The sequence below is a fragment of the Prionailurus bengalensis genome, chromosome C2, assembly GCF_016509475.1.
Source record: "Prionailurus bengalensis isolate Pbe53 chromosome C2, Fcat_Pben_1.1_paternal_pri, whole genome shotgun sequence".
Taxonomy (NCBI): Eukaryota; Metazoa; Chordata; class Mammalia; order Carnivora; family Felidae; genus Prionailurus; species Prionailurus bengalensis.
In genome coordinates, this window is record NC_057350.1 from 48,567,165 (window position 1) to 48,591,723 (window position 24,559).

The window sequence follows — 24,559 nt, forward strand, 5'->3', positions numbered from 1 at the left end:
CAGGTACTCAATGAGTACTGATGGGGTCATTTTGAAATCATTTCTAGTCTTTGCCTTTATGTAGGGGAACAGTATGAGATTTGGAATGAGATATATAAGGACCTTGGAATCCTGGCTCTGGCCTTTACTCCTTTATGACTTATAGTAGGTCAGTAAATCTCTTGGAATCTCAGTTTTCTCACACCTATGGTGGAAATAATAATACTTTCTTGAGTTGTCTCAAGGATAGAATAAACAGATGTGTGAGAAGATATTAGCACATAGTTGATGTTCTATGAATGCTAGCTTCCTTCCCATCTCAGGTGCACCACTACTAACAAAAATAGTCCAGGCTTCTATTTACTTGGAAGAGTTCATTACAGGCAGGTAATGCAACATGACATTTGTTCTTACTTTCTGTTTGTTGGTTTTATTTTTTAATGCATATGTATTTGGATTAGCTCACCCTAGGTCATTTTTTAAAATGTAGAGTTCTGTTTGACATTCTGGATTTTTGGTTAAGAATAGCCCATTTGACATGGGTGGGTTTGATATTTCAAGATTGACAGGGGTATGGGTGTAAAAGGCTGGGGTATAAAAGAGACCAAAATAAAATAAAATATCTTAATAATATATGATGACATAAAACAAAATAGAATGACAGCACCCTAGAATGGTTATTGTCTTCTCCTGGAGCCAGATTATCATTCTGGCCTTGGGAGCAGCTGTTGAGCCACCCACCTCTGTTCAATATGAAGCCTGATGTGAGCAAACACATTAGGGCTTATGACACTGATGGGAAACAAATGGCCCCTGGGGTATGGTTATAGGGAAGTCACATTTAAAATTTTTTTAATATTTATTTTTGAGATAGAGAGAGAGAAAGACAGAGCATGAGTGAGGGAGGGGCAGAGAGAGAGGAGACAGAGAATCTGAAGCAGGCTCCAGGCTCTGAGCTGTTAGCACAGAGCCTGATGTGGGACTCAAACTCATGAACTGCGAGATCATGACCTGAGCTGAAGTCGGATGCTTAACCAACAGAGCCACCTAGGCACTCTTGGGAAGTCACATTTAAATAGTGTCTTGGTGTTATTCTGCTTGTCTTCATGTACTCTAAGCCTTTGGTTCTCAAAACTCAAGAATACAAAAAGTTAACTGATGAGTGCTTATTAAAAATGGTCCACTCATGGTCCGCCCCCTGATGGTAGATTCAGTAAATCTGAAGTGGGTCCAAAGAATCTGCATTTAATTAACTACACTAGCTGTTTTTGATACTGGTTGCCACCCAGGTCAGTTTTTCAAGATGGTGGGGTTTCAAGCAGCAGCTCATCATTCATTGGCTATTTATTGAGTGCTAATTAGGTACAAAGCATTATAGAGGATATGGTCCTTGCTCACCATGGGTTTATCATTGAGAGAGTAAATGAGACTTGTATACAGGCAGGATAGCAGCTGCTGGCTCTTTAAAGTCAAACTGCTGCTTGCTTCTTCTTTGTTTCCATTTCACTTTATATAAGCCTCACATTGGCTTAGAATAATTTATACACTTGTCTCTCTACCAGTTTGTGTATTCCTTGAGGACAAGTGCACTGATGACCTATAGCAATTTTGTTCCATCATCTTTTCTTACTCTTTGATTATGACTCCAACCCTAGCTCATGTGACAATCTTTTGCTTGAGGCACTGCATGTTAAGAAATGGTTTATCTTCATAGGACTTATTGGACATGCTCTGTTATATTACTGCTACCATACCATTCTCCTTGTCTTCTGTCCATCCCGATGACCTGGAAGAGATAGCAAAGATCACACATGCTCCATTGGCTTTGGTTCTCACAGCAGGGGACACACATCTGAGGCTAGTGGTCATGTGGGTGTGTGGCAAGGTGAGTCTTATTGGGAACTACTCTATGACACAATGTTTGGACAGGAAGTAGGATTTCAAAGGGGTGTGGCCCCAAGATTTACATTTATGAAGGCATTGTGACATATTTTGAAGGTTTATCTGCTGCCTTCATGCTGGAAAACATAAACACATTGGTTTAGTGTCTAAGAAGGAAGAGTAATTAGGTTTAGACCAGTCAGTATCTGCTTTTCCTTCTTGAGGCTGGAACCACTATAAATTCTTGGGGGAAGAGAATTGAGCTGGACTTTACATTGAAGAAAGTGTAAAGGTAAGGATAATTTAACTAAGAAAACTCTTTTGAAATAGTTGAAATTTCATATGGAATTATAGAGAGTTTTAAAGCTACAAATGCTTGTATACACTTTGCTTTAAGTGTTAAAGCAAATGGTAAAGCAAAGTTAAGAAATAGTTTAAATTGGCTTAGTGTATTGGGATTTACAAATGTACCTTTAAATGAATCACTATTTAAGATTTAGGAATACTTTATTTTGCTGGTGGCTCAGGATGAAATTTTAGTTTTCCCCATGGTATTCATTTTATATTGAAGTTGGTATTTGGTTGAGATTCCTCTAAGAAAACTGTAGAATCTCATTCTGTGAGCTATTTTGAGTTCTGTGTGCAGGCTTGGTCTGTTTGGTTTATGGGGCTGTAACACAGGAATTAACATTGACAACAGAGTTAGATCTTGGGATTTGTCCAATATTATCTCTAAGTGCTAGAAATTAAAAATATTTCCCTTTAGGGTGGTAAGTGAGTGTGTAAGTTTGGGGCACAGTGAGAAAAAAAGAGGCCAAAAAGCATGTCAGGTGTCATTGCTTGTTATTAGCCCAGAGAATGATGTTTGGTTGTCATTAGGGACAGAGGGTTGCTTTTTGTTCTTTGTTTTTTTTTTTTTTTTTTGTTTTTTGTTTTTGTTTTTGTGTGTTTTTTTTTTTTTTGGATGGAGGAGAAGTATGGATTTTTAGGATGAATTGCAGCTGGGAACCAGTGATTGAATATTGCAGCCTACCATTTTAGGCCTGGGTGAACCACTTTCCCCATGGGATTATAAGTGGCAAGATCAGGCAGGGGGGATATTGAGGAAAGACCTTTTTGTTTCCTATTCTGGTGATTTCCCTGAGGTTTCTGCTGGTTGTCTGGTAAGTATGATTTGCTTTGCCAGTGAGAAAAGCCCTGTGTTTTCTTTTGAAGGGGGATGTGTCTGATCTTTGGATTTAAATTGAATCAAACTCTGGACTACTTGGGTTTCACAAGCAGTAAATTGCAACTTCAGGTAATAGTAGAGCAGGAAATAAAAGATAGATTTATGGATAATGGTGTTCTAGGAGATCACAGTGAAGTTATATTTGAGGATTTGAGCAGTTTTTTTCTCTCCACAATGGAAGTGAAGTAAAATGAGTACCATTGTCATTGACAGGAGCAACTTGGTCTGTTGGGTCCCTTAGCCAGGCAAATATAGCAAGCCTACTTTGACTTCTTTTTGTTTGAGGTTTTTTTTTAATGTTTATTTATTTAGAGAGAAAGAGTGTGAGTGGGGGAGGGGGAGAGATAGAGAGAGAGAAAGAGTGTGAGTGGGGGAGGGGGAGAGATAGAGAGAGAGAAAGAGAGAGAGGGGAAGGGAGAGAGAGAGAGAGAGAGAGAGAGAGAGAGAGAGAGAGAGAGAATCCTAAGCAGGCTTTGCATTGTCAGTGCAGATCGTGACATGGAGCTTGATGTGGGTCTTGATCTCATGAACTGTGAGATTATGACCTGAATCGAAATCTAGAATCAGACACTTAACTGAATGAGCTACCCAGGCACCCCTTGTTTGAATTTTTTTAAACAGAGAACCATTGAACCATCACATTGTTTCGAATTAAAAGGCTAAAGATACAGAAGTTCTATCACTGAGGAAGGAGCAATGCCTCATTTCTTTCCTAACCCTGACTACCTCATATCCCTCTTCAAAAACCTTCTACTCACCATTGCTGCCCTATCACATCCCAGTGACTGTGCTGAGTGAGATATATTGGTTTACTCAGCTTTGGGGGCAACAGGAACCTATTATAATGATGGTTATAAAGGTAAATCAGGAAGATTATTTGCCCAGAGCCACACATTGAGGAAGGTCCCCAAATTTAAAATTTCATGTGGCAATATATTTTGCATGTGTGTTGAAGATATTTATTAGGTAGCTCTAAACATTGAAAAGCAACCATGGTTTCTGTAACCCTGTTTTGGCATTTTCTTTCTTTCTTTCTTTCTTTCTTTCTTTTTTTAATTTTTTTTTCTTAGTGTTTATTTTCGAGACAGAGAGAGATAGAGCATGAGTGGCGGAGGGGCAGAGAGAGAGGGAGACACCGAATCCGAAGCAGGCTCCAGGCTGTGAGCTGTCAGCACAGAGCCTGACATGGGGCTTGAACTCACGAACTGTGAGATCATGACCTGAGCCGAAGATGGATGCTTAACCAACTGAGCCACCCAGGTGCCCCGTCATTTTCTTTCTTTTTAAATTTTTCAGGTTCAGAGCATCAAAAAATGGAAGGTAGCCCAAGCTCCTAACCTCTGAGAGGCCCCAGTTGCCTGCTAGACAGGCTCTCAATAGTGATGGACATAGAAGCTTATGAAGAGGACAGACTTTCCATAACTAATCACACAAAGAATTCATTTAAAATAAGAACTGGGTACCTTGAAAAGGTATAAGGGGACCCTCTCCTGTTTGGGCCATCAGGAGGTATTTCCCCAAGCAGATAAAATCAAAACAGCAAGAGGAGTCATCCAAATTTGGGGCAGGGGTCAGTTGATGCAAGACAGTAGAAGCAATAGGCCTTAATAACCTATTAGTTTTCAGAGACATAGGTGGGCTCTAGGATGGTTTTCATATTTTGAGTTTGGATAAGTGAGTGAATGGTGGTGGTATTAACAAAATAAGTGACTGATGGAAAATTATTTTCTGGTAGTGGGTGGATATATAAGGTGATTCGTTCAATTTGTGGGTATGTTGAGTATGAGGGAACTTTGAGAAATCAGAGTAGAGGTGTTTTATAAATATATGATCATATATTATAAAAAGGGCTTAGTTAGAACCTCATAGGGTATAAGATACTATCCAAATTTAGTGGGTGAGTAGAAAGAATATATTTTGGTACCTGCTTTCAAGAAGCTTATTCTTTAAATGCACTGAAGGAATTAAATAACCACAAAAGATTCCAGGAACCCTCTAAGACAGCAGCAGGAGAAATGTTATAAGCAGTACACAAATGATTTCCAAGAGAATTATATAGATGCTTTTTGCTTTGCAGCAGTTAGTTTCCAAGTAGAATTTCTCATTTGATTTTACTTTTGTTCTACTTTGGTAGTTTGAGCTAGGTTGAGGATTACATGATCTTGTTTAATACCACTGTGGATTATTTGTTTTGGAGTAACTCATTTTAATTTTAGGAGGTAGGTACTGTTATATTTGTCCCATTTTACAGAAGAGGAAACAGAGGTACTAAGAACTTAAATAACTTGCCCAAGTTACATAGCTAGTAAACAGTAAAGTTGGGATTCAGATATAGTCAGTCTGAATCCAAAGCCCCTTCTCTAGTTTTAAAAATGCTATTCTTTTCACTAAATATATCCCATATCACTTAAGTTATTTAAAAACTTTTAGTGGCTGCAAAAATTGTTTAATCATTCTCCTGATTTTAGACATATGTATGTTTTAAATGGTGCCTGTATCTTTAGGATAACTTCTTGAAATGGGTTTCCTGTACCAAGGAATATAAAACCTCTAAGGCGTCTTAAAACACAACAAATTCTTCTCCAGAGAAGTACAAGTAATTTACAGTCTGAATGTATTTTTCAAGCCCACATAAAATTATTTTTTTCAACCCTACATGACTGTATAAGCCAAGACAAACAGGAGAATTCAGTAATGCTGCTAAAGATGGTGTTTAGGATAATGAATCACAGAATGTTCAAGCAGAAAAGGAACTCCAGGTGTCATCTAGGACATCTCCTTCTTTTATTAAGAACCAAGGCTCAGAGAGGTTAAGAGACACTCACCAAACCACACCACTAATTAGAGTCAGAGTTAGGACAAGAACGGGCCATTAGCACTATGTGATATACAGTTGACGTTGAACAATGTGGGGGTTTGGGGTGCCACCCCCCTGTACGGTTGAAAATCCATTGACTCCCCCAAAACTGAACTACTAATAGCCTACTGTTGACCAGAAGCCTTACTGATAACATAAACAGTCAACTAACATATATTTTATGCCATATATATATATATATATATACACACTATATATATGTGTATATATATGCATATATATGTATATATATAAATACTATATATTATATTATTACAAAAGTCTAGAGGAAAGAAAGTGTTATTAGGAAAATCATAAGGGAGAGAAAATGCACTTAGACTACTGTACTGTAAAAAATCTGCATATAAATGGACCCAAGCTGTTCAACCCTGTGTGGTTCAAGAGTCAACTATATTGACTTAGAGTCTCTTAGATGGTTTGGCTGATTCAGGGGTGTGCAAAGTACCCATCTGGGGTCTTGACTGGAAATTTAAGAGACTCTTATTGTTTGAGTCAACTTCACAATTCCCCCTTGAAACTTCACAGTTGTGTCAGAAGGATGTGGAAGTAACCCAAAGTGTCCTCCCTGAACTGAGATGCCCAGTACCCACCCAAGGAGATAAAGCACTCTGTTGGGCCAAGGGAAACCTGAAATCTCCTTTTTTCAGTTCTCCTTCATCTGGCCTGCTGTCAGATTCATAAAGATGATTCTGAATTCTCTCTCTGTTATTCTGTTGTTGGTACAATGCGTTTGAAAAAAGGGCTACTTACATAATTCAAGACTGATTTTCTATAGCATTGACCAAAAACAGAGGATATTTCTTTTTATTATTTGCTGCATTATGTAACAATCATACAAAAAGAATTTACAATTTGATTTGGCTTAATATCCATCTGGATAGGCTGGGTTAAGCTATTAAATCTCAAAAGTTCAATAACTTAGCACAATTGGGGGTTGTATCTGGCAAAATCCGAAGCAGGCTTGTTGGCCATCCACTATGTTGCAGATAGGCCATACCAGGGTTGCCAAGGCAGGGGAAAGGAGACTTAAAGGCTCTTAACTCACTCAACCTGGAAATGACAAATGCCATAGTCCATTGACCAGAACTATAAGCATGGTTCTTTTTGTTTTTAATTAATTAATTTTATTTTTTTTTGGCAGATGCTGATTTTTATTTATTTTTTAAATTTTTATTTATTTATTTTTTGAATATAATTTATTGTCAATCAGCTTACATACATCACCCAGTGTTCATCCCAACAAGTGCCCTCCTCAATGCCCATCCCAAGGGATAGAAGCATGGTTTTGATTCAACTGGAGGAGAGGCTGGGAAAAGTATGTGGAGGAGCACATGGATATTTGATGAGCACTAATGGTCTCTTTCAAATACTTGGTGCTTGGTACTTTGAAATTATACACTTAAAAAAAATTATAGGCAATTTTATAAAATTTGAAGTTTTAAACATATAGGTAAAACATTCATATTACTTTCCTCTAAATATGCTTAAAGTGTAACTCTGTAGTGTAGCACATGTTTGTTTGTTTGGTTTAAGTTTATTTATTTATTTTGGGGGAGGGAGAGAAAGAGTCCCAAGCAGGCTCCGTGCTGTAAGCACAGAGCCCAATGTGGGGCTCAAACTCAGGAACTGTGATATCATGACCCGAGCCGAAATCAAGAGTTGAATGCTTTAACTGACTGAGCCATCCGGGCGCCCCACATGCTATCATTTTAAGAAATCCTTTTGAGTTTCCTATTAAAAACAGCAAAGCCCTTCCTTAATAGTTGTGGGATTTGGGCAAGTCACTTAACTCTGTAAATCTGTATCCCAGTTGAAAATGGGATAATAATCATCATTCGTGGTATGTTGTAAAAATTAGGGTAGAGATTGCATGCTAAACACTTGACACAGTGCCTAGCACAAAAGGTAAGTGCTCAGGGAGTATGAATTTTTCTTTTTACTCGCATTGTTGATATTGCAGTGAACCTACTACTGTTGACAGTAATGTTGAATTCTCTGACTCAGTGGTGTATCTATAATAATCTGAAAATCATGTATTTTATGAGAACAAGTGATGTTTTAGTCAAATTTTGGCAACAAAATGTCTTCATCTTCTATATGTTCTCATCTTGGTAGACATGGGGAGTTTCAGAGGTCATGCCCTCCCTGGAACCTTCTTCATTACCATGGGTATTTGGTGGACCATAAAGTGCACTCTGAAGTATGCCTGCAAAAAGCACAAACGGACTTCCTACCTTGGTTCCAAAGCATTATTCCATCGAATGGATATTGTGGAGGGAATTATAATAATTTGCATGGCTTTAACTGGTGAGTGGACCATTTCTGTGTTCTGTTTTTTTTTCCTTTTGGGTATTTGTACACACAAAGAGATAATTATCAAATCAAGAAATTGCTAAAATGAATTTTTTATTCAAAAATATCCCTGAATGCATATTCTGATTATAATTTGTATCTGATAAAATTTGTTAGAAGGGGACACTTCATGTTTATACAAAGGCCTATTCCTTAATGAGTTAGTCATAGTAATTAACTTGCCTGCCCACTCAAGGTGAGTTTCCCTTATAGAATTAGTTGGAACCTCTGAAATTATTTTATTTTATTTTATTTTATTTTATTTTATTTTATTTTATTTTATGAGAGAGAAAGAGAGAACAAGCAGGGGAAAGGGGCAGAGGGGGAGAGAGAGAGAGAGAGGGGGGGAGGGAGAGAATCTTACGCAGGCTCCACACTCAGCACAGAGCCTGATATAGGGCTCGATCCCACAACTCGGGTTATGACCTGAGCTGGAATCAAACCAGGTGCCCATGAAATGATTTTATATAATTTATTCTTATGCCTTAAAGAGTAATTTATCAGAAAATCAGAAACCATTTTTCAAAATGGCACCAAAATAATCAAGTGACTATGGGAAAGCTTCAATCATAAGTTGTTGCTGTTAGACTGTACAGAGATCAGGCTGAAGAAAACCTTGCTTCGTGCACTTTCATCCTTTTTTGTGTGGTTTCTAAATTGAAAAGGGAAGTTAGGCCAGATAAATTCTAAAGCCTTTCCGTTGACTGTAAGATTTTGTGAAAATTTTCTGTGTTTTTAGAATTCCACTGAAGCTTCTCCTTTGTGAAAGGCATAATGTTCTCATTTTCCTTTGTATTTCTTCATGCTTTATTCATGGCACTAGGTCTTTGCTATGGCCATCAAATTATAGAGCAACCATTTCCAACGGGAAGAATTGCCATGGCAAATTCCATAGGTTAATACACAACATAACATCTTTAAGAAAGTTTAACTATTTGTGTTACAGACTAGACCATGTGCTATAATCTGTCTGTGTTTTCTCAGTTATCCTTAATTGGGGAAAAGCTGAACTCTAGCATTTTTATTCTGAATCAAGCACAACTCCCCCCTTCATGGCAAGTCCCCAAGATGTAAGATGTATCAGAAGGAAGTAATAGGCCTTTGTAGGACTGAGCTCACAAATCCAAACCCCACATCGTTCAGGATTTATCTAGTCATTAGGTGACAATAGGAACTAAGACCATCAGTGGAACTGATCACAGAACTAAGTGGGAACTGAAATGATGGGCTTTGAAGATGTGAAATAAACAGCTGTTTGTCTAAATTGGTTATCTTTAACTACAAATTGATCATCCAAACCAGTATTTGAACCTCTAAAACCAGCCGTAGGCACCAGTGCTTAGCTGTTGGGAAAAAGCCAAGAAAGAAGAATCAGCATCATAAAAGGACACTCAACTTAACTAAGCTATGGGCTTAACCTCTCCTATCTTCCTGCTTTCTCTGTGAAGTTATGGAGAAGGTTGCTAAAACTGTGATATGTTCCTTTGCAGGCATGCTTGGAGAGCAGTTTGTTACTGAAGGGCCCCACTTGGCTTTATATAACTATAAAGAGGGCCAGTGGGTCCAACTCCTGAGCTGGCATCATTCCACCATGTATTTCTTCTTCGGGCTGGTGGGCGTGGCAAACATCTTAAGGTTTATCATCAATTCGTTTCCCATTTCCTTAATCAAATTGCTGTTGTCGAATGCCTTATTTGTTGAGGGTAAGTATAAGTGAGTACTTTCCTGTACCTTTCATTATCATTGGACACTTGTCTAGCCCTGTACAATAATATTCCTTTAGTGTCCTGGTGCCAGCTTGATCAACCAGGCCATCTGGGCCATGGTGAAATAGTCAGATGTCCTATGCAGGATGCCAAGGATTTTTCCTTCCTTACTGACTCATGTAGCACAATAGGACAAGCATGACCATTCAGTGTACTTTATTCACATTTTACATCATTCTTAAAGAACACCTACCATGGTTATTTATCTCTAGATTATCCTGGAGACTATCATTATTTCCATTTTTAACAAATGAAACTGAACTTAAGTAAAGCATGAATACCCTGAAGTGAGGGGACCACTCACAGCAACTTGCTAACCTACTAATTAGTGTTTTTCATATTGATATAGTAAAACTCCACCATTACATAATAAGTAGGGTCAAAAAATCAGTCACATGAAAATAAGGGGTCCTATTTTTGAGAAGTTAATGAAAAACATTTTTTGTTCAGTTGATGTCCCTGTTACTGTGTAGGGCAACAGCGAAAACAAGTGTTCAGTGATTTGTTTTCATTTGTTATATTTATAAGAAATAGATTGATTATAGGACTAAAAAAAATCCCCACATTATCGGGAAGCAATCATTTCCTAACTGTCCACCTTCCTTCCCACATCTGAAGATGAGGACTTTTGCTAACTCCTCTTTGAGAACAAAGGCTAATTAAAAGATGGGCATCAACAACCAACAGCATGATTCTCATTATCTCAGGGTGTTACCATATTTTGAGTGAACATCTCTTCCTCCTCATGAAGATAAAGCTGAAATCTGTTCATGGGATTAAAACATATAGGTAGTTACTGCTTCTTGGGAGTTTCCAGAGCATCTTGTCATACCCATCAAAATCCACTGTTATGATTTGTGTATTTATTTGTTTACTCCAATGGACTGAATTCCTTAAGGCAAGGATTTGTCTCATTCATCTGTGAATTCACCCTGACTCTTGCTCCCCTGCCCCCATCACACTTATTTTTCATCCTCCTGCATAGAAGATGCTTTGAAATATAGTTAGTTGAAAATGTCATGATATATTAGATGAGGAAATAAAGGTTAGTAAAGGGAAAAGGAGTGTTAGATTTCCATTCTTAAGAGTTAATTATGACTCCAAAAATGCTAGAGGGTTCCATTATTGTGGGAAACGGAGAGCACTTGTTATTTTGGACAGATTTGTGTGTGTGTGTGTGTGTGTGTGTGTGTGTGTGTGTGTACGCATGTACATGTGAGTGTGTAAAATTCTGTGTGTGGGGTCACTGAGAGAGAGAGAGACAGAGAGAGAGAGAGAGAAAGAGAAATGGTGGTGTCCCTTGGTTTCATTGAAAAAGGCAAACTGTTTTTTCCCTCTCTATCAGCTTTTATCTTGTACAACCACACTCATGGCCGAGAAATGCTGGACATCTTTGTGCACCAGCTGCTGGTCTTGGCTGTCTTTGTGGCAGCCCTGATAGGCTTCTTGGAGTTCTTTGTAAGGAACAATGTCATTGTGGAGCTTCTTCAGATGACCTTTATCCTGCTTCAGGGAAGCTGGTTCTGGCAGGTGAGTTGGGGCCTCCAGTTAATGTGCCTGGTGTTTCCATCTGTAATCTTTTGGTGGGATATTTTGCTTTATAACCTAGAGACTTCCTTCTGATGTGCTGACTGTAGAGAGAATGTGAGTCTTTGAGAGGTGATATTTCTTTGAGTAGCCCAGCGTTCTGGTGGGAGTGCTGATGGAGCAGAGGGGAAGGAAGTAGGATGTGTTCATCTTCATCACATACCTGAATATCTCTAAGGTAGGAATTCTGAGCCATTGCTTTTTGTTGGCAGCAGTTTCTAATCCTGAAGCTGCTTACAGTGTAATGGGTCATAAGCTTGAGAAATATATGAAAGGCAGGAAAGAGAGGAAACTATTACTTACTGAGAAACAACCATGAACCAGCCACTTTAGAGGACTTTTTACATACATATTATTTCATTTTGTCCTCAAAATGACCTGGAAGTTAGGTATTATCATCCTCAATTTACTGATATGACTCAGTGAGACCAAGTTACTATCCCAGGCTCATACAATAATGGAACAAAGATCTAAATGTGGGTCCTAGACTCTTTCCATTTTACTCTGTTGACTACCTAACCTTGGTGTGTTGTCAAAAACATGTATTCCAATCAGTGAGTGTATATTTTATAGAGACTGATACATCATACTCTAATATGCATATGTAGATGTAAAGAAAGTCTGGGATGAAAGGTGAATGTGGTTTAATTGGGGATGACTTCTTAGAGGAGATGTTTAGTTGCCAGAGAGCAGGAACTTGGGATGAGGTTGTTGCAGGGGTTTGCATTTGACATGAGGAGTGGTAAGAAAGTGGTGACAAGGAGACATCATGGTCAAAACGGGATAGGAAAGCTGTGATATTTAAGCATAGGTGAGCATGGAACGGTTGTGGGGAACAGAGGCTGGTAAAGAAAGGCTATATGCAAAGGGTATTTTGAAGGAAAAATGACATAGAGGAACAAATATCCTGTAATGTGATGAAACTGATGAATTTAACCAGTTTATAAATACAAGTCATTTTGTTAAATTATCAGTTGCTGAAAAGCTGAATAAAATGGTATGTAAAACACTATTATGAATTCTATATCTTCTGATTGGAATGTTTTACCATGTGCATGCATTGCCTATGCAAAAATAAACAAAATTTTAAAATTTTCAAAAAAGCTAATTTGTGGTCAGGATGACACAGTGAGTTTATATGTCAGTGTATCTCCTCTACTCCAGACACATAATAATGAAAGATGAAATTTAAAAAATACTATAAAAAAAGAAACTAAAAGAAGAAAAAATAAATAAAAAATAAGAAAATAACCTAGCTGCAATTGAACAACACAGACAGAAACAGGGCAAGCCACCTACCTTGTGGGCCAGACCAGAACAGCACTGTATAGTGGGAGTAGAGCTGAGTGGCAGGACTGTGGGCACCAGTGGAATCAAGAGCAAATAAAAGGGTTCCTCTCAAGGTGAGAGGTGAGACCAGGCTCTTGGAACTCTAATTGTACTGTGTATACTTTCTGTCTTCCTGTTTGCTTTTCGTCTTATTGATCTATTTCATAGCGGTCTGCTAAAGTTTCATATGATAGTTCTAGATTTGTCAATTTCTCCTTATTTTCAGTTTTTGCTTTAATGTTATAAGGCTGTATTCTGCTTATACTTTTCTAGTTTTTTTTTTTTTATTGAATGCTCACTTTGTTTCTGTCTTTCTTGTTTTAAAATAAATATATCTCCAGCTATAGATTTCCTTCTACATACTACTGTAGACATCTCCCATAGGATTTGATGTGTGGTAGTTTTCACTCTTGGGAAACTTTGAATATTGCATTTTCCATGTGCTTTCCTCTTTAATTTATGAGTTCACTAGGAGTGCGCCTTTAAGTTTCCAAAAATGTTATTTTTATTTTTATTGTTCATTTTCAATTTAATTGCTTTGTAGTCATAGAATGTGTTGACTCTGAAATGCGTTGTATTGAAACTTCCTTTGGAACAATGTCAGTGGTAGTAAATGTTCTATGTATTTGAAAGAAAGTATGTTCTATCTTCATTGAGTTCAGGATTCTCTATATATTTATTAAATCAAGTTTGATAAAGAGCTAACTAAGTAAAGAAAGTTGAAAGTAAGAACAAAAGAAGAAACACAAGGAAAGTAAAAAGTAAATAAAAGGAATAATAAAGATAAGAGCAGAATTAATGAAACTGATTAGTGTTCCATTAATCATTAATGACTCATTAAGGATTTGAGGGAGGAAGCATTGGCTGTCACAACTGAGAATAGACTGACCTAATGTTGTCCCTTTTGGCAGAGAAATAATGTTTTCATATTTTTCCAAAAGCTTTTCTAAGAAAGAGCTATGAGGTTAACATTTTGGGGTGTAAATCTGTGACTATTTAAAAACCTTTTCCATCTATCAGTATGTCTAGACTAGTTTCTTTTTTTTACCTGGTGGCCAGACTAAATAACGCTTAGAGGCTTAAAGAAAAATGAACATTTAATACCACTGCAAACACACAAACCGACAGGAAATGAAGGTTTAGCCATAGTATCTCTCTCTATCCTCAGATGATTCCAAAACAAAAATGTCTAGAGACTTAGGTGAATTTTTATGCTTTTATTTTGATGCTTTGTGTGGTGTTATGAAGGTTTATGGCCCAAATTGTCTTAAGCTAATCATATGACATTGTGATTTGCTTTTCACCATACTTTTTCTCTCTCTACTTCTCCATAGATGGGTAATACTAGAACATAAATAATAAATAGACACATTGTCACATGTAGACTCTTTGACCTGTAAGAAGATGTGAAATAAATGAGGCAAATGTTCAGATTGGCTGCTTTTTTTTTTTTATAACTCATACACGAATGATTGGGTGATAGGCAAACCTGGATGGAACGCCCTTCCCAACCTCTAAAAATGATTTCTTTCATGAATGTCATTCTAGTCAGATATGCTTTCTGAAAAACCTATCCATGTCATGCAATTTATTTTTTATTTTTTTTTTTAAATTTTTTTTTTTTCAATGTTTATTTATTTTTTGGGACAGAGAGAGACAGAGCATGAACGGGGGAGGGGCAGAGAGAGAGGGAGACACAGAATCGGAAACAGGCTCCAGGCTCTGAGCCATCAGCCCAGAGCCTGACGCGGGGCTCGAACTCATGGACCGCGAGATCGTGACCTGGCTGAAGTCGGAGGCTTAACCGACTGCGCCACCCAGGCGCCCCATGTCATGCAATTTAAAAAAGAAACAGATACCCTTCAAAGTCCATTCATTCCATGAATCATGATTTCTCTGAGACTCTTTGTGGGAGAGTATTTCTAAGGCTCACTTTTGCACTATGTCATTTCCAAGTTCCCTCACATCATTGTCAGAGCTGAGGCACAGAGACCATCAGGAATGAGGAAGACATTTCTGCTGTGTTTGCTTCCTATTACTTTGAACAGTTACTTCTATTTCATCACCCAGCTCCACTAATTGCCCCAAGGACTCCTCCCAAGACTTCCCAGATTACTGAGCCCAAAGTAAAACTCAGCTTTGTTTTGCCTTTAAGAAAGACAAAAGTTCATTCAAAGATATCAAAAAGACCCAACTAAAGCAGTAGTGGTCTGAAGTCTGATATAGTGGATCAAACACTTGCTTAAGGCTAATAGTGTTGAAAGAAGTGATTAGAGAATAAGATATAAAACAATAGGAAATTCGAACTCCAACCTATAGGAAATGGGCCTCTGGCTTGTTGTATATTAGAGAAGATAATTATTTACATTTTAAATGTGATATTAATGAAGCTTAAACTACTCAAAAACAGATGGTCAAGAGTGGCATAGAAGATACAGCAAGAAAAAATTCTTTTTAAGACCTATTTTTTTGTTATTGTTGAAATTTTACATTAGGAAGCAAATTAGAATATTAAATGAAAGAGTAATGGCTGATTCTATATTTAAAGGAAAATTTAATGAGTTGTGGCGTCTTTTGGCCTTTGTATTTCAGCTTTCCTAATTCACTTGCTTTTAGCCTGAAATGCCTTGGGAATGTTTCTATGGCTTTCACAATAATCACATCAGTTAACTGTACTCATAGGCTTCATGGTAGCTTTCAGTTTCAGGCTATAAGGGTCTCAATGAGATTGGCAGTGAGAGGCGCTCAAAGTCTCTCTTTAAGCATTTGACTGGTAGGATTGGTGATGACCAATGAAGGTGACTTAAAGAGATGTTTTATTTTGAGTGCTCCAAAAAGCAATTGTGAGTATGGCATGGAAGGAGAAGTCCATGAAACTCTAGGTCAGGCAGACCTGGACTTGAAGTCTGGTTCCACCATATTTATCTCATGAGTGTATACTGTATATTCTATGCCTTACCAGAAGGGAAAGTTGAGTTGGGATTTGAAGGATGGATGAAAAACCACTAATGTGTCCAGGCTTCAGGTTTAGGATAAGTGATTCTCCTTTGCTTATTTTGGTCTTAGCTCCTGTATTAGTTTCTTTCTCTTTTTTTTTAAGTTTATTTTTATTTTGAGAGAGATAGAGAGCAAGCAGGGGAGGAGCAGAGAGAGAAGGAGACAGAATCTCAAGCAGGCTCTGTGCTGTCAATGCAGACTCGACATGGGGCTTGAATTCACGAACTGTGAGATCATGACCTGAGCCGAGACCAAGAGTCGGACGCTCAACCAACTGAGCCACCCAGGCACTCCAGCTCCTATATTAGTTTCTTAGGGCTGCAAAAACAAAGTCCCAAAGACTGGATGACTTAAAGCAATGGAAAGTTATTCTTTCACTGTTCTGGAGGCCAGAAGTCCAAAAATCAAGGTGTCAGCATATTGGTTTCTTTTTGGGGACCCAAAGGGAGAATCTGTCCTATGCCACTATCCTAGAGAGTTGTCAGCAATCCTTGACATTCCTCAGCTTATGGCAGCATAACTGCAACCTCTGCCTCCATAGTCACACCTGTGTGTCTCTGTGTACGTGTGTCTTCACATAGCCTTCCATTATAAGGACACCAGTCATTGGATTTAGGGCCAATTCTAATCCAGTATGACCTCATCTTACCTTGATGACATCTGAAAAAACCTATTTCCAAATAAGGTCACATTCACAGACACCCAGTATTGGGACATCAACATGTCCTTTTGGAGGACACAGTTTAACCCACAACAGCTGCTAACCCTTACCTCTGGGAGCTATAGCAAATCACTCCCCAAGCAGAGATAGATGGATCATGGCACTGGAAGGACATTGGTGGGACAAATAGGAATTGTGGAACTTGTCCATAGTTCATTACACTCAACTGTCCTCTAAAAGACCCTTCCTTGACACAGAATTTCTCTATCACCTTCCATTAGTGGCTGCAAAAGGAGGGCATGAAAAGCAGGGGAATAATGATATCTTCTTCTTGGGGTTATTATGAGGACTGAAGATAATCATGAAGTTTACATGCATAAGTGAAGTTAAGGTGCCCCGCACATAATGGTACATCTACCAAGTGGTACAAATGGTAACTCTCTTTCCATCTAAAGGGAATTCTTTAAAATGGGAAATGGGAACAAGTGATTAAGGCCCAAATTTTGTTTTTTCCTGATTTACTCAGGCTATTTGAAATTTCATACAGAAATGGAATTAAAATTTCACTCAATGTTATGGATTAAATGCTTTTTTTGTTCCTGTAAGATTTCATTTATTAGATGTATAAATCTGGGCAAATTACAAAACCACCCAATTTTCTCATCTGGGTGATGAAGATAATAGTACATCAAAATGGGATAATAATACATCATTGCAGGGCCATTGTAAGGAAAACTCCCAAGCAGCATAACTGACATTTAGTTAGCCAATATACGGTGGATATTTGTCCAGTTATCCATGTAAGTATCTTGTTATTGTAATTTTTTAGCATCTGACAGATGTCCATCCCTCTATCCCCCCATCTGTCCATCATCTGTCCAAGTCTATCTATCTATCTATCTATCTATCTATCTATCATCATCATCATCATCTACCTATCTTCTCTATCATATTATTTTTTATTGGGATAAACTTTACATAACATAGAATTAACCATTTTAAAGTGTATAATTCAGTGCCATTTAAGTACATCCACAATATTGTGCAACTCTCACCTTTATGTAGTTCTAAAACATTTTCATCACTCCAGAAGGAAACCTTGGAATCATTCAGCAGCCATTCTCTTTCATTCTCCTCCTCGCCCCTGATAATCACTAATTTGCTTTTTCTTTCTATGGATTTACCTATTCTGGATATTTCATGTAAACAGAATCATACAATATGTGACTTTTTGTATCTGGATTCTTTCCCTTAAAATAATGTTTTCAAGATTAATCTATGTTGTATCATGTATTAGTGAATCATAACTTTTCATAGCTTAATATTCCATTGTATAGATATACCATATTTTGTTTAATTCATCATCAGTTGATGGGCATTTGGTTGTTTTCAACTGTTGACTATTATGAACATTTGTTTACAAGTTTTTGTTTGAATACTTCTTTTCAGTTCTTTTGGGTATATACTTAGGAATGGCATGTGATAATTAATTCTACACTTAGCTTTTCGAGAAATTGTCAAATTGTTTTCCACAATGACTACACCATTTTATATTCCTATCAGAAATTTATAAGGAATCCAATTTCTCCATATTTTTACTAACACTTGTCATTATTAGTGTTATTACCATCCTAGTGGGTGTGAAGGGGTATCTCATTGTGGTTTTGATTTGCATTTCTCTAATAACAATGTTCATCATTTTTTCCATGAGTTTATTGACAATTTGTATACCTATTTTTGGAGAAATGTCTCTTAAACTCCTTTGCCCATTTAAAAAATATATTTTTTTGTCTTTTAGTTGTTGAGTTTTAGGTCTTTATACATTCTAGATATTGACTTCTTTTAGGTATATGATTCAGCAGTATTTTATCCTATGCTATGGGCTGTCTTCTCATTTTCTTTCTTTTTTTTTTTTAAGTTAATTTATCCATTTTGAGAGACAGAGAGAATGAGCAGAGGAGGAACAGAGACAGAGGAAGAGAAATAATCCCAAGCAGGCTCCACACTATCAGCATCAAGCCTGATGTGGGACTGAAACCCATGAACCTTGAGATCATGACCTGAGCCAAAATCAAGAGTTGGACACTTAACTGACTGAACCACCCAGGGGCCCCTGTCTTTTCATTTTCTTGAAAGTGTCAATTGAAATACAAAAGTTTAATTTTGGTGAAGCTCAATTTATGTATTTTTTCTTTGGTTGATTGTACTTTTATTTAAAAAAATTTTTTAACGTTTATTTATTTTTGAAGGAGAGAGAGACAGAGTGTGAGTGGGGGAGGGGCAGAGAGACAGGAAGACACAGAATCTGAAGCAGGCTCCAGGCTCTGAGCTGTCAGCACAGAGCCCGACATGGGGCTCACAAACCGTGAGATCATGACCTGAGCCGAAGTCAGATGCCCAACCGACTGAGCCACCCAGGCACCCCAGGTTGATTGTACTTTTAGTGTAATACCTAAGAAGTCATCAGCAATCCCAGGTCATGAAGATTCCTCCTATGTTTTCTTCTAATAGTTTTATGGTTTTACTTCTTATATTTAGTCTTTGACCAATTTTGAATTAATTTTTGTATGTGGTGTGAGGTAAGGGTCCAAATTCTTCCTTTTGTATGTGGATATCCAGTTGTCCCAGCACCATTTGTTGAAGAGACGATTATTTACCCATTGAATGGCCTTGGCACTCCTATCAAAATGAATTTTCTACGGACATATAGATTTATTTCTGAACTCTCAATTCTATTTCATTGATCTATATTTCTATCATTATGTCAGTACCACCCTATTTTGATTATTGCAGTTTTTGTAGTAAGTCTTGAGATAAAAAAGCATAATTCTTACAACTTCGTAATTCTTACAACTTTTTCTTTTTTGAGGTTTTTTATGGGTTCCTGGAAATTCCATATGATTTTTAGGATCAGCTTTCCATATCTGTAACAACAACAACAACAACAAAAACCATTGGGATTTTGATAAGGATTGCATTGAGTTTATAGATTGCTTTGGGTGTTATTGACATCTTAATAATTTTAAATCATCCAGTCCATGAACATGGGATGTATTTCCATTTGTTTAGGCTTTAATTTCTCTCAACAATGTTTTATATAGTTTTCAATGTACAAGTCCTGAACCTCCTTGATTAAATTTATTCCTAAGTATTTTATTTTTTTCAATGCTATTATAAGTGGCATTGTTTTCTTTTTTTTCTTTTTTTTTTTTAACGTTTATTCATTTTTGAGACAGAGAGAAACAGAGCATGAATGGGAGGTCAGAGAGAGAGGGAGACACAGAATCTGAAACAGGCTCCAGGCTCTGAGCTGTCAGCACAGAGCCCGACACGGGGCTCGAACTCAGGGACCGCGAGATCATGATCTGAGCCGAAGTCGGACGCCCAACCGACTGAGCCACCCAGGCACCCGACATTGTTTTCTTAGCATCATTTTTGGGTTGTTCATTGCATGTGTATAGAAGTACAACTGAATTTGTGTGTTGATTTTGTGTCCTGCAAGTATGATGAATTCATTTATTAGCTCTAATAGTTCTTTTGTGTACGGATTCTTTAGGATTTTCTCTATATAAGATTATATCATCTGTGAATGTAGAAAGTTTTACTTCTTCCTTTAGAATCTGGATGCCCTTTATTTTTCGTGACTAATTTTTGGCTAAAAATTTTTAGTACAATGTTGAATGGAAGTGGTGAATCAGACACTCTCATCTTGTTGCTAATCTTAGGGGAAAAGCTTTCAGTCTTTTATCATTGAATATAATGTTATCTGTGAGCATTTATTTTAAAAACTTTTTGTATTCTAATTTTGAAATAACTGAGTGAAATTGCACAACTTAGAAACCTGGCACATTCTCTTAAAGTCCATAATCCACAGAGATGATTACTATCCACATTTTAAAAATTCATCTTCAAATGTCCTTAATGTTTTTTTTGAAATTATGACCTGGTAGATACTATCTGTATTACTTAAATAGGCAGTGAAACCTGATGACCTATCTGTAGCATCTCAGGTAATTAGAGTTGTCTTAGTTAAGATTGATCTTGGAACCAAACATTTTGAAATGTGCTATCATTGGGAATGTGATTGATTATTTTCAATATGTGCTTTTTGTTTTAAATTACAGATTGGTTTTGTCCTTTATCCCCCTAGTGGAGGTCCTGCATGGGATTCAATGGATCATGACAACATTATGTTTCTCAGCACCTGCTTTTGTTGGCATTACACATTACACATTGTCATTGTTGGAGTGATTTATGCCTTTGTTACTTGGTAAGTTAGTGACTTTTTTGTTCATGGAAGCTCTATTCCTTGGTATATGACCAACAAGACTCAAAAGTATTGAACTTAAGTTCAAAGGGGGACTTCATTCTTTAGTATTCCACAAGGCAGGGTAATGTAGCAGAAAATTATCTGCAAACCCAGAAATCCCCCCTTGAAAGAATAAATGCTGGTTTAAAGTTAGACTCGCTCAACAGTGTCTCAGCTGTCTCTCTGACCTATGACCTATGTGTCTCCCTTCAACACTTTTCTGTGCCTTTGTGTCTTTGCATATGCTGTTTCTTTTTCCAAATGGGCCTCTCCATACCTGCAGTGAGCCCTCCATTTGCCCATGTGTACATTAATGTTAGCAATTCACAAGCTTGGTGTCACATTTTGATCAACATTTATGTTTCCCATTAAATATGAGTATGTGATTAATTTGACATTTACTCTAATATTTCTAAAAGTAAGATTCAGTTGTTTTTAGAAAGACTCTGATTCAATGTTTCACAATGAACGAAGAGCAATATAACAGACAGATTGATAAAACACATATTCCTAGCTCTCCTACCTATCAACTGTATGACTTTGGGCAAATTATGTAACCACATTAAGTCTCAGTTTTGTTGTTTGCAAAATGGGAAAAATAATAGTACCTAAATAAGAAATGTGTGTAAATGTATGCATAGGACATAATGAAGGTGCAGTGGAGGTTATTCTTGTTGTTCTTATTCTTTTTGTGTTATTTTTCTTGTTCTCCTCCTCCTCCTTCTGTATCAAAAAATGCATAAAGTATAGACCCTATGGGGAGAAACAGACAATTTAGATACAGTGCAATTGGTGGAAATAGTAGAACAAAGCACTATTGGAGCCCAGAGGAGGCCTCCTCATATTTGAGAATTAAGCTTCATCTTGAAGAATAAGAAATAGAAAAAGTTGAACATGATTCCTATCTTTAAGGTAGCTAATACCAAATCACAATGGGTCTAGATGATCCCAACTATTAAGCATGCAGACTCTACACTTAATTCTGCAGACGTCAGCACTGATCTAAATGTTCTATATCTGCAGTTTTCATTTGGTAGCCATGAACTACTTGATTATGTGGTTATTGAACACTTGACATGTGCCTAGTGCCACATTAATTTAAATTAATTTAAATATCTGTATATGCATAGTGACTACCATATTGGACAGTATACATCTAGTAGGTTCTCTAGATAAATAAAATGCAGTAGCTGCTTCTAGGCCCAGTGTGGTCTCAGCATCTTCAAAAACTAGCTTTCTACTCTTCTTTCCCAGGTCACCCCTCCTTCTTTGTGCTTTTTTGAGCTTCACTGCTGAAGCAGCTTTGGTGCTGAGTCTCTTAGTAAGGGAACCATTTCCTTGTGTAACTCCCAGATGTCTCTGCTAGGCTCCTGGTCAGCTTACTTTGATCTGTAGTTACCTCCTTCTAGAGGTCTAAGTGCTTTTGGGTACTGGGAGATTCTAGCTTCTCATTGACTGATCTCTATTGGTCCTACATCATTCCCCCAAAGCATGCTGTTAAGACTGGCTCTGCCACTAAGTAAAACTTTGCTTCTTCCTGTTGTTCTAGGCTGACATCTGGGCCTCATCCCCTTAGGGGCTGGGCAGCCTCCAAGAATAAAGGCGACATTCAAGGAGCCTCTCTAGCTCATGTCAGCTCTCTTCCATGGCCAAAAGAAGACTACTGTCTCTTCCTGTTTCAAAAGGCTTCAGACCCCTCTTATCCACTTACAACTTTCTAGAAACCAGAAACTCCATGTTTATTTTCTCAACACTCCCCACCTCCAGACACCTTTATCTTTTGTGACCACTTAGTCCCCTCTACCTGGCATATCCAAATCAAACGCCATATCTTCTATGAAAACTTCTGTGATAATTCTAGCCCTCATTTCCCTTCATGAGTTTGGATAGTACTTGAGTCGCTACTACTTATTTTAACAATTGTGATCTATCTTTACTATTAGCCAGTCTTATCTGCTAGCTAGGTTGTATCACTTTAAGGAAAAGACCCTTTTCATGTTTTACATGGCTGTTGGCATGCCATCAAACATGCAGTAGGTATTCATTAAACACTTATTTGCAGTTTTTTTTTTTTTAATTTTTTTTTTTCAACGTTTATTTATTTTTGGGACAGAGAGAGACAGAGCATGAACGGGGGAGGGGCAGAGAGAGAGGGAGACACAGAATCGGAAACAGGCTCCAGGCTCTGAGCCATCAGCCCAGAGCCTGACGCGGGGCTCGAACTTGCAGACCGCGAGATCGTGACCTGGCTGAAGTCGGACGCTTAACCGACTGCGCCACCCAGGCGCCCCTGCAGTTTTAATAGATCTACTCAGTTACATGAGTATGGGCTTTATTTGTTTGGAAATCATGTTTCAGATGCTTTTCAGTTTTGCTCTGATATTGCTTTGGAAATATAAGACCAAGAGCTCATGTTATGAGGTATGTTGATATAAACTTAAGGAATAACTTACAAAATGTCATGAAGATTCAGTACTGACTTTCAGTGAGGTCACATGTAGGCTAATTCAGTCCTATAATCATAAGCAGTTTTGACAATCTATTTTTCAGAGTTTGAGTGTGAAGCTGTTTGTAATTCAGTCACAGGTGATGGATTTTCAGGGGACCCTCTGCTCTTTCTCTTGTTAATTGTAGAGTACATATGGGAACAAAAACTCAGACACATCCTGAACTTAGTATCCTGGACTTGTATCATTCTGGAAACTGGCAATTATTTGCACTTCTTCTTCACCCTTCCAGCTTTTAACCTGTCTGCACTGGCCATTTATGCATGTGCCAATACCTAGGGCTATAGGATACAGATAGAACCTGAACATGCGTCAGCTTGGTGGCTGTCACAACAGCAAATACAACCCACAAAGAAGGAGTGGGAAACAGGAGGAGTCACTAGGGTCTGTGTTAACAATTAATTTGTAATAAGTAGCCATGTCTTTGTTTTATTTTCCGTAAGAGCCATCAAGAATGAATCTAATTAATGAATTAACAATCCATTTCATTTACATGTATTGAGGTTGTGCAATGTAAAGATAACTATGTGAATTTAAAAAATGACACAAACATTTCCCAGACTTTAACTTATTTAAGACTATTAGTCTTTCATGAAAACAGTGCCTTGAAGAGCCTAGGACATTGGGAGCAACATCAATAGTCAGTTAAAAATCAAAGCAAATTATTTTGATTGGTTTCTTTGGCTCTTGATGAGTGAATAGTTTTTATTACTACTACTTGCTTGTTGTATTATTGGAGGAGTTAATGCTGAGTTGAAAGAGAATTAACCTCTACGAATAAGTGAGTGATATGAACTCCTAGCAGATTGTTCCAAAGGTCATTGATTCATCAAATGTGTGTTGAGCCACTGTTATGTACCAGACTCTGGCTAGCATTAGGGCACTAAATAAGGTGAAGTCTTTGCTTTTATGATGCTTATATTTTTGTGAGATCCAGAGAACAAGTAAAGTCATTACATGTTTATAGGGGCAGGCCAGACCTTCACTGGCAGAAGAAGACAGGCAGAAGAAAATAAGGGTAAAGATGCAGATAGGTTGGTGAAGTTTAACACAAAATTATAATGATTTTGATGATTTGGTGTATC

At 37.6% G+C, this 24,559-nt stretch overlaps 1 protein-coding gene across 9 annotated transcripts in view; it reads left to right on the forward strand.

Annotated features, from left to right (window-relative positions):
• TMEM45A (transmembrane protein 45A) overlaps positions 1-24,559 on the forward strand; it is an 86,364-nt gene that overhangs the window by 60,493 nt on the left and 1,312 nt on the right. For 3 of the 9 annotated variants that reach the window (XM_043593975.1, XM_043593972.1, XM_043593974.1), the window contains exons 2-5: positions 8,082-8,273; positions 9,809-10,021; positions 11,430-11,614; positions 20,783-20,928. In XM_043593975.1, the coding sequence (XP_043449910.1) occupies positions 8,084-8,273; positions 9,809-10,021; positions 11,430-11,614; positions 20,783-20,928 (734 nt within the window). In that variant the 5' untranslated portion in view covers positions 8,082-8,083. Of the gene's footprint in view, positions 1-1,965; positions 2,153-3,075; positions 3,158-8,081; positions 8,274-9,808; positions 10,022-11,429; positions 11,615-20,782; positions 20,929-22,516; positions 22,902-24,559 lie in introns of those variants that run through there. The other 6 variants (XM_043593966.1, XM_043593968.1, XM_043593967.1 and 3 more) reach the window with 6 other exon arrangements.